General features: G+C 51.2%; 1 protein-coding gene across 6 annotated transcripts in view; it reads left to right on the top strand.

The window, feature by feature from the left end:
- The first annotated feature begins 893 nt into the window (after positions 1 to 893).
- The window catches only part of Zdhhc18 (zinc finger DHHC-type containing 18), a 29,309-nt gene continuing 20,197 nt past the window's right edge, over positions 894 to 10,005 (top strand). For 4 of the 6 annotated variants that reach the window (XM_028759602.1, XM_028759603.1, XM_028759604.1 and 1 more), the window contains exons 1-2: positions 2,811 to 2,836; positions 5,985 to 6,145. In XM_028759602.1, coding sequence (XP_028615435.1) covers positions 2,826 to 2,836; positions 5,985 to 6,145 — 172 coding nt within the window. In that variant the 5' untranslated portion in view covers positions 2,811 to 2,825. Of the gene's footprint in view, positions 1,252 to 2,810; positions 2,837 to 5,984; positions 6,146 to 7,257; positions 7,671 to 10,005 lie in introns of those variants that run through there. The other 2 variants (XM_028759606.1, XM_028759607.1) reach the window with 2 other exon arrangements.

Here is a 10,005-nt window from a genome sequence, read left to right as displayed (position 1 = left end):
CCGTGTGCCCTCGGGCCTCCGCCCGCCCCGGATCCCCGGAACCCCTTCTCGCCACCCGGACCTTGTGTGCCGCGCCCCGGTCATCAGCTTTTGCCGGGGTGGGGGTGGGGTCCCTCAGGTCCTCCTGCCCTCCTATCACTCACTGGCTGGTTCTTGCCTATCCCAGGCTCTTTCTGACCCTTCTAGGCGTCTTTCATTCCTGTCCTTAGACAAGTAAGTTTTTGTGTCCTTTGGCTGTGGACACCCTACCATACATTTCCTAGGCGTCTTCTCAGGTCCCTTCAAGGTTCCACAGGGTCCTGGCTCCCACACCCGCTTTCCCTCAGTCATGGTCACCCTAGGCCCCAAGGCAATCCTCCCTAAAGCATCTCTGGGCCTCTCAGACAGCCCCTTCTCTCTTTAACACTTTCCTTAGTTTCTCCAAAGCTTCTTCCAGACCCTCTCTTACTTAGCTCCCTAGCCCTCTAGGTGTCTCACCCACCCTGACCTGTCTCTTTACTCTCTGGACACTCTGGAGCATCCCTCGGTGGCATTCCACCACCAGGACAGCAGCATCAGGATCCTTTTCAGGAAAGAGACCTGAGTGCTTTCATAGGACTTGTCTTACTTGCCCCTATGGGCTTCTGACCTTTTCCTCAGTGACCTAGGGCTGGATGGAAGAGTGGCTGCTTGAGGCTTTCTCGAGGCCCCTCGTGCATGAAAGTTTCCACCCACCCTCAACCTCTAGCAGGAGTCACCTGCCCTGTGACTCCTTGCAGGCACACGCTCCCCCACATGCATGCACACCCGCTGAGCCCTGCCTTTCCCTCCTACTTCTCCCTATTCTTTGGGTTTGGTTTCTTTTATTATTCAGTATGGTTAAGAGCTCCATCTCTGGCTCCAATCCCAGCTCCACCTCCCATTAATTGTGTGGCCTGGGGCAGTCATTTTACCTTTCCAAACCTCAGTGCCCTCATCTGTAGAATGGGGACTTTAATAGTACCCACCTCCGACGGGGGTTCTATTGAGATTGTACCTGGTCCTGCTTGCAAGCCTTTAGCATTGGTTTTTTTTTTCCCAGATATATTCATCATTTATTTATTTATTCTCTTGTATCCAAGCTTCTAACACTTGATGTTGGCAGCTATTCCTACCAAAAATCACTTCCGGGGGTGTGGATGTGTGTGGAGGGGCACTTGTCATGAGGAGGCTGTCTGAGTGACCAGTTCTCAGAAACTTTCCAGACCTGGATTATTTGTCTGCAGCTGCAAGGTGAACACTTCCTTCCCTTCTACCCTCCCCCAAAATGCTCTGCCCTTCCACTGGGTTGGGACAGGAAAAAAAACCGATCAGGGTATTTTACAGAGAAAGTGCTGGGATCCTGGCTCAGGCTGGACCAAGTTTCGTTTCCACCGTGCTATGATGATGGCTTCTTGGGTGCTGTGGTGCTCACACCCAGGGTTATGGCCCAGGCAGGAGGAGTAGTGCTGACTGCTCTATGCCGCTTTTGGACTTGGATATTCTTCACGGAGGTACTGTGTTGATTCGAGCCAGGAAGGACAGACCAATCACCTTGGCTTTCCTCTGCTCTTGTTGTCATTTGGGGGGGGTGACTTTGCGGCCAGGGTTTAGTGACAACCCATAGTCCTGCTGGGTGTTTGGGGGTGCTCCGAGGACTCAGAAGAGGAGCCAGCGTGGTAGGTGCACCTTTAGTGAGGACAAGGTTGGTAAGAGATGCTCACTCCCCACTGCTCTGGGGAAGGTACTTGGCTCTTGGGGGAGACCTTTCCTGGTGCAAATCATTTCGCTTCCCTGTTTGCTGGGAAATTATGTCACAACCCACCAGACTTTCCAGCTTCTACCCAACTTCCCACCTCACAGCAGACATAACCCCTTGACATCAGACTTCAGGCTCCCCGGTTCTCCCTCTGGGTTAGAGCCCCAGAGCTCCAATAATGGCTTCCTATGGCCTTGGCACCCTCTCTCCTCTGCCCAGTCGTCTTCTGCCGAGTTGTCCTCTTCAGTTCATTGGCCTGCTGGTTTGCCTCTGTACTGTTTGGAGCACCTTCATGGTCCACTCATTTCAGTCTCTCCCTGTCTGCCTGTACTATATATACACACTTGCTCTGTCATTTCGTGCCTGTCTTTTCTTTGAGAGCATAGGAAATCTCCGCACTGCTGTGTATTTAGTGCTTAGAGCCAATACAAGGGATTCAGTCAGTGCTCAACACAGCAAGTGCTGGTTGAATGAGTGAGTGGACGGATCACTTGCTGGGAGTGTGGATTGTAATTGGCACCCTGACTGGGTGACCTTGACTCTAGCAGTGGAAATCAAAGCCTAGGTCTTGGTGTTGGTATTTCCCGAGGGCTCTACAAGTCCCAGGCTTTATTCCCCAGCTGCCTGCTTGTGCGAGAACTAGGTGAGCTGTCCAGCGTAATACCTAGACCTGGCCACTTCTGTTGGAGAGGTGGACATGCAGAAGTGTGTTGGGCAGAGGGTAGCCCACTAGGAGCCCTTGACTTTGGCAGGCTCTCATCCTGAGAGAAGGCCTCTGCAGGCTTCAGAAGCAATATGCAGATGGCCTGGTTTTGCTCCCTTCCTCTGTGGGCCCCTGGAACATTGGCTGGCCCCCAGCCTCCTGATAGATGCATCTCCAAGCTGCAGCCCTCATTCTGTGGAATCCTCTCTGGCTTCCGTGGGAAGGCAGGGGCTGGCTACAGTCGGTGCCACAAACATCACAGTGAACACTCCTGCCCTGCTTTGCCTGCACTGTTTAAACTTTCTAAACGTCTTCATCTGTGAAGTTTGAAGCATAAAGTCAGAGGGTCTCGTGAAGATTTGAGAAATGCACATAAGGTACGCAGTAGTGTATCTAGCACATAGGGGCTGTCTGCATGTCAGGCATTTGACTGATTTTGAGACAGGATCTCACCATACAGTCCTGGCTGGCCTCACACTCACAGAGATCCACCTGCCTGTGTTTCTGAGTGCTGGGATTAAAGGTGTGTGCCAGCCTGCCTGACAGAATTAATACTTTTAAGGTAGCGTTATTTTTTTTTCTTTTTGGTTTTTTGTTTGTTTGTTTGGTTTGGTTTTTTTCTTTTTGGTTTTGTTTTTTCGATACAGGGTTTCTCTGTGTAGCCCTGGCTGTCCTGGAACTCACTCTGTAGACCAGGCTGGCCTCGAACTCAGAAATCCGCCTGCCTCTGCCTCCCAAGTACTGGGATTAAAGGCGTGTACACCACCGCCCGGCTTAAGGTAGCGTTATTGTCTGTAGCCCAGACCGGCCTCAAACTCTCAGGCTTTCGAGTGCCACCGTTATAGGCAAGTAACATCATCACGTCTGGCTTATACGACAGATATCGATTTAATAGCCATTATTATTATTGTTATGATTATTACTTTGTGCATGGTAGATAGCATTCCACCACTGAGCTGTATCCCTAGCCAGTAAGTATTATTTATAATGACTTATTGACTAGGACAGTCTCTAGTACATAGTAAATTTTCAGGAGATGGCAGGAGATGACTTAGTGGTAAAGTACTTACCTACCATACACAAGGCATTGGGTTTGGTCTGAATACTGAAAAAAACAAGACGGTAGCTCCTTCCTCTCCATGAGGTATGTCCTGGGTGAGGATGTTGTCTGTGCCCATGGAGAATCTCATTACTTATCAGGATAAAGAGGAACAACATAGTCACAGACAGGCAGGGTTTTGCTTTGTTTTGACAGGATCTTTTTTTTGTTTTGTTTTGTTTTTTCGAGACAGGGTTTCTCTGTGTAGCCCTGGCTGTCCTGGAACTCACTCTGTAGACCAGGCTGGCCTCGAACTCAGGAATCCGCCTGCCTCTGCCCCCCAAGTGCTGGGATTAAAGGCATGTGCCACCACCGCCCGGCCATTGACAGGATCTTTATGGTCCTGGCTAGTCTGGAACTCAGTATATAGACCGAGCTGGCCTAGGATTCACAGGGATCTGCCTGCATCTGTTTCCAGAGTTCTGGGATTTAAAAGTGTGGGCTGCCACACCTAAATTAATTTATGTTTTTGTTACTTTGTCCCATTTCCCTACCTACCCACCCAGCTAAGGTCCGAACCCAGGGCCTTGCACTTGCTAGGCAAGTGCTCTACCACTGAGCTAAATCTCCAACCGCTAATATGTTTTTTAGCTTTGTTTATCCTAGTGTGTTTGAGTGTTTTACCTGCATATGTATAAAGACACTGTGTGGAGTTCAGAAGAGGGTCCTGGATCCCCTGGAACACTGGTATTAGGGATGGGTGTGTGCCACCGTGCGGATTCTGGGAGCTGAACCCCGGGCCCCTGAAAGAGCAGCAAGTGTTCATAATCATTGAGCCATGTCTGTAGCCCCACAGGGGAGGAGAGTTCTGTAGGATGAGGCTGAGGAAACCTTAGCGAAGCTCAGGACAGGGCTGGTCTGGTAGGCTGATTGAGAGTTTGGATTCTATCCGGGGCCTTCGGGGAGTTTCAGGCAGGATTCAAGCAAGATCTGCTTTACGTTTGCAGAAAGTGGCTGTGGCTTTGGAATGGACAGCAGAGTGACAAAGAAGACTGCCACAGAGCATCCATGAGTTCTCTTCATCCTAAAGCCATGTCCCTACCAATAGCCAGTCCTTCTAGAACATGACAGCCCTAAAATGGAAGCAAGGCCTGTGGTCGTCAGCCTGCTTACTGGGAGGAGCATGACATCCTGCAAGCAAGTTGTTCTTGGAACCAGCCTGGGTCAGGGAGCCTGAGAGAACCCCCTGGAGTCAGTGTCTAGGGAGGCAGGGTCAGGGGCATTGCAACATCTCTGTGGATGGTTACTCAAGGGGCAGCCGCCTAAATTGGTAATGGCTTCCTGAAGTGCTGTGTCTGCTAACAAGATTCTGAGGCTGCAGCAAGTGCCAGGATCAGGTCTGGAGAGATGGCTCAGTGATTGAAAGCACCTGCCACTCTTTCAGAGGACTCAGGTTCAATTCCTAGCACCCATATGGTGGCTCACACCTATCTCTACGTCATTCCAGAGAGTCCAACACCTTCTGGCCTCTTTAGTCACCAGTTATACACGTGGCACACAGTCAGGCCTGGAGGCAAAAACACCCATTCACAGAAATTATTAAAATAACATTTTTTTAAAATGCTGAGTACTGAGCTGGACACAATGTTGTTTTCCTATGCTGTCCTAGCTCTTGGGGCTGAGGTAGGAAGATGACTTGTGTCCAGGGGTTCAGAGCCAGCCCAGGAAGCCCTTGTCTTTTTCTGTTTCCATCTCTGTCTCTGTCTGTCTGTCTGTCTGGTTTTTATTACATTCCATTTATTTTGTATATATGTGCGTGTGTCATGGTGTGTGTGCGCGCGTGTGCGTGACTGCCCGATGGCACACGTGCACTATGGTGAGGTCAGAGGACGCCTGTGATCATTCTTTTTATTTCATCATGTGGGTTCCAGGATCAAATTCAGGCCAGCACTGGTAGCACGTTTACATGCCAAAATAGCTCACTTGCCTGTTTTGGTTTTGGTTTTGGTTTTGCATTTTGGGGACAGAGTTTCATAGAACCCAAGTTGGCTATGTAGGAAGGATGGCCTTGGACTTCTGACTTTCCTGCTTGGGACTTCTGAGTGTACATACTGCCACAAAAAGAAGGCTAGGTATGGTGGTCCATGTGTATTCGGGAGGTAGAGGCAGAAAAATCAAGAGTCAAGGCCAGCCTGAGCTACTTAGAGGGTTTCAGGCCAGTTTAGGCTCTCTGGCAAGTTCCTGGAGGCAAGAAGGAATGGAAGAAGAGGGCTCTGCCTGCCAGGGTGGAGTGAGGAAGAATATCTGTAGATCTCAACTGCCATTGGAAAAAGTCCAGGATTGACTAGTAATGTCTGCCCTGGGCATTTCGGGGAATGGCTGCACTCACCTCCAGCCACACTTCAGGGAGAGGCTCTTTTCGAGAATGTACTATCTGGGGCAGTACCAGGGGAGCCTGGGGTAATCTGAACTCTCTTCTCTCCTAGCTGTCCCTACCTGGCCCGCACACTGACCCTGGCCATCCCCATCATCGCTGCCGTCCTCTTCTTCTTCGTCATGAGCTGTCTCCTGCAGACCAGTTTCACTGACCCTGGCATCTTACCCCGGGCCACCGTCTGTGAGGCCGCTGCCCTGGAGAAGCAGATCGGTGAGGCTCTTACTCCTAGCCAGGCCTGTAGCTCCCTGCAGCCTGGCTTTCTCCTCCAGCCCTGAGCTAGGAATTAAGGATGTAGCAGTGAGCAAAGCAGGCTGGAGCTGACACTGAGAGAGGGGAGACCGACAATGAGCAAGCGGGCAAGTAAGTGAGCAAGAAATGGCAGGCAGCCGGCACAGAGCTGAGTGCTTCCGGGTGCCTGGCAATGCTTTAAGCCGTCGGTGTGTGGGACTACTTAATCTCCATAAGCAGTGAGGTCAGTACTGTTGCTGTCTTCCCATTCATTCATGAAAGGAGACACGGAATGGTTAAGTACACGGTTCAAGATCACACAGCTGCGGCTGCGCAGTGGTGGCACATGGCTTTTATCCCAGCATTGAGGAGGCAGAGGCAGGTAGATCTCTGTGAGTTTGAGGCCAGCCTGGTCTACAGAGTGAGTTGCAGGACAGCTAGAGCTACATATTGAGACCCCTGTCTCAGAAAAGCAAACAAATAAACAAAGATGGCACAGGAAATGCACAGACTGGGAAACAGTTTCAGGCAGCAGTCGGCCAAGCGCCTGCTTTTAGAATTTTCTTTTTTTTTTTCAGACCAGGTCTCATGTAGTCTAGGCAACTCACTTTGTAGCTGGAGATGCCTTCATTTCTGCTCTGTCCATCTCCATCTCTCTCTCTCTCTCTCTCTCTCTCTCTCTCTCTTTTTTTTTTTTTTTTTTTTTTTTTTTTTGCTTTTTAAAGACAGGGTTTCTCTGTGTAGCCCTGGCTGTCCTGGAACTCACTCTGTAGACCTGGCTGGCCTCGAACTCTCAAACTCAGAAATCCGCCTGCCTCTGCCTCCCAAGTGCCGGGATTAAAGGCGTGCGCCACCACCGCCCGGCCATCTCCATCTCTTAAGTGCTGGGGTTATAGGCATCTCCCTCACACTAAATGTTTGTGTACTCTTTATTCATCCAGTCATGAGACATGTATTGAACCCTGCTGTGCGCCATGAGCTCTTCCAGATGCTACTAAGGAATGAAAGAAAGCTGCAGTAGTCTCTGTCCTCCTGCAGGTCGAGGTGACCTGCTAGGGTACAAGGAAGACACAATAAACAAATAAGTAGGATGTTAGGGAAGAGACACAGGGCCAGGGGAAGCCCAGGAAGGAAAGAGGTACAGGCCTGGGCAGAGGAGCAGGTAAGGCTGCAGCAGCAGAGGGCATGGCCTATGTCAGGACAAGCCCTGGATGCTGTGGTAAGAAGTTAAGTGTCCGTCCACAGAGGTAAAAGCATCGAGGAGGGAAAGGCTGGGTGCCCAGAAAGAACCTGCCTTCCTAGGCCTCTGGGTAGCTCACCCTTTATTCTTCCCCGAGGAGAGAACTGAGCCCATGACCAAGACCTTCATCTCCGCCGGCCCCACCCCAGCTCCTTCCTGCTGAGAAGTGACCCGGATGTTTGTACACCTTCAGGGTTTCCGGCCATGGTTGGCTCGTTGCCCTAAGAGGCAGTGTTCACATAGGCTCTTAACCACCTAGCTGGCCTGGTAAGATCTAGTGACCTGCGAATGTCGGAGCCTGACCCACGTCTAACCCTAAGAATCATCTTTGCTGACTCTGGAGCAGCTTAGGGGGGCTCAGGAGGATACCTCTCAGCTTTGCCTGTTCATACCACCTCCTCTGCCCAGGATGGGGGCGGGAGGTAGGGTGGGCGGGGCAGTTACACTCATGGTCTTCCTCTAGAAGCTGGCTTCCTTCCCTTTGCACTGTTCCCCCCGCCCCCAGTTCACATCCTCCGAGTATGACCTGAGCTTCAGAGCAGCAGCCACTGGGTTCTCCTTCCCTTCAGTCAGGCTAATCCTGAGACTGAGGCCTGGCTGCCTGGAATCCCCTGGCTTCTGCACTGCTTGGCTCAGAAACTACAGTAATCCCCATGTTTGGGGAGAGCGTGACTGTGTGTCCAGTACTGTCTACTGTTCTCCCTATGGATCTTCACATCTGCTTATGCGCATGGGGGCCGGGGTGGTGATCCTATGGCCAAAATGTGCCAGTGTAGACTCCAAACAAGGGTGCCAAAGGTGAAGGGAGAAGAGGGGCCCTCTTCCCATACTCCAGGCTTTGTGTGGAGGGATGGCAAAAGGATACCTCCATTGTATCCATTATCAACGACTTAGTGTCCTGTATCCTGGGCCAGACCTTCTATGACACAACCCCACATGCCTTCCTCCTTTTCGGTTCCTGGGCCTCATGGCTGTCATGATGAAATTGTTCTTCACTGGGGTGTACGGGCAAGGTTGACGGCGCTGGGTGTCTGGTTCACCTTACCACTGTGCAGGAAGTTCAGTGGTGTTAGTTAAAGAACGGGGTGGTTGGAAAGATGATGAGGAATGGGGGGACCTGGAGACTCCCCCTGCTGCACTGGAGACCTGTGAGAGGGTTTGGTGTCTCCCCGGGAGGACATGGTGGGTACATGTAGTCCAGTGCTGGTTCTACACGCTGACTCCTGGCAGCCAACTAGCTGACAAGAATCTAATGACAGGAGTGTGATCTGAAGCCTGGGGGGTTAGGCCCATGTTAGGTGGAGAAGTCTAGTGGGAAGAGGCTTTGGAAGATCATTGGGGAATTGAGGGTGTCTTCTATGTGCGTGGCTTTGAGAGGTGACAGTTGCCACCCTGTGAGGTTATCTGGACTTCAAGCACAGGAAACTACATGAAGGAGTTTTCCAGGCCAACGGAAGAGCAAAGAGGATGGGGCGGGGGAAGAGCAGGGCCAGGCATGGGGCTACTAAGCAGCCACTTTAGCTGGAACATGCTGCGAAAGAAACCATGTTGAAGGGTAGTATAGAATCAGGGCCTACGACTCATCTGAGAGCAGTCATGTCTGAAAGTGGCATCCCTGGGAACTTTAAGTGCTCAAGCTTGAATTCAGCCTAGATTTTGAAGTGTGGCCAGGAAGCTTCTGTCAGAGGTGAAAGGGACTTTCCTGAAAGGGACTGGGATCCCTGAGCCTTCTGGTACTGAGTTGAATATTCATAGGGACAGGAGCTGATTGCAGGGCCCTGAGCCTCAGCTCTGACAGAGATAGCCTGAGGCAGGGGATCAGCACTAAACCAGAACTGAAAGCCTTGTCTTGGGAAACCACCTGAGGTAAACTGAGGCAGTTGGTCACCTTCCTCTGAGGTCTGAGCTTGTCAGCTGACAGGCAGCATGGCTAAATCATCCCAAGGTCTGGGGTAGCTGCACTAGAGTCAGAAATTTTTTTCTAAGACGTTCTTGGCCTGATGGGATACGAGAGACAGCCCACTCTAAGGTGTTCACCCAGGCCCTGCTGCACTCACAGGACAGACACAAGGTTTGCCCTCTGTGATGTCCTGTGATGCTCACAGCCTATCCCATCAGCCACTGTGTGTCTGTCCCCAGCTGACCCAAGGGCCCTTTCCCAGGCAGGCTGCCTCCTTTCCTTCCCAGGCAGGTTTAGGGCCCTGCCAACCAGGATACCCCTCCTGCGTTCTCCCCTCAGTTGTAATCGTTTCTCTGAGACTCCGTTTTGCCTCTGACCTTCCTAAGTTCAGGAGTTTGAGAGATTCCCTGGCACCCTCCGCTTGCGTACCTGAAGAGCGGTCCCTGGAATTCAGCTTGCAGGATTTTTACCCTTCTCAGCTCTACCTTCATTCTCATTCCTTAATTTCTTCTCTCTTTCTCTCTTCTTTTCTTTCTTTTCTTTCTTTTCTTCCTTCTTTCCTTCCTTCCTTCCTTCCTTCCTTCCTTTCTCTCTCTCTTCCCTTCCTCCCTCCCTCCCTCCCTCCCTCCCCCCCCCCCCCCCCGCCGCACAGAAAACTCAAGACGACAAAAGAGAGTTAGAAAATTTTAATTTAAAATCTAA

The sequence above is a fragment of the Grammomys surdaster genome, unplaced genomic scaffold (assembly GCF_004785775.1).
Source record: "Grammomys surdaster isolate TR1022 unplaced genomic scaffold, NIH_TR_1.0 126313, whole genome shotgun sequence".
Taxonomy (NCBI): Eukaryota; Metazoa; Chordata; class Mammalia; order Rodentia; family Muridae; genus Grammomys; species Grammomys surdaster.
Note: the sequence above shows the minus strand (reverse complement) of the source record. Positions and strands in the feature narration are given on the sequence as shown.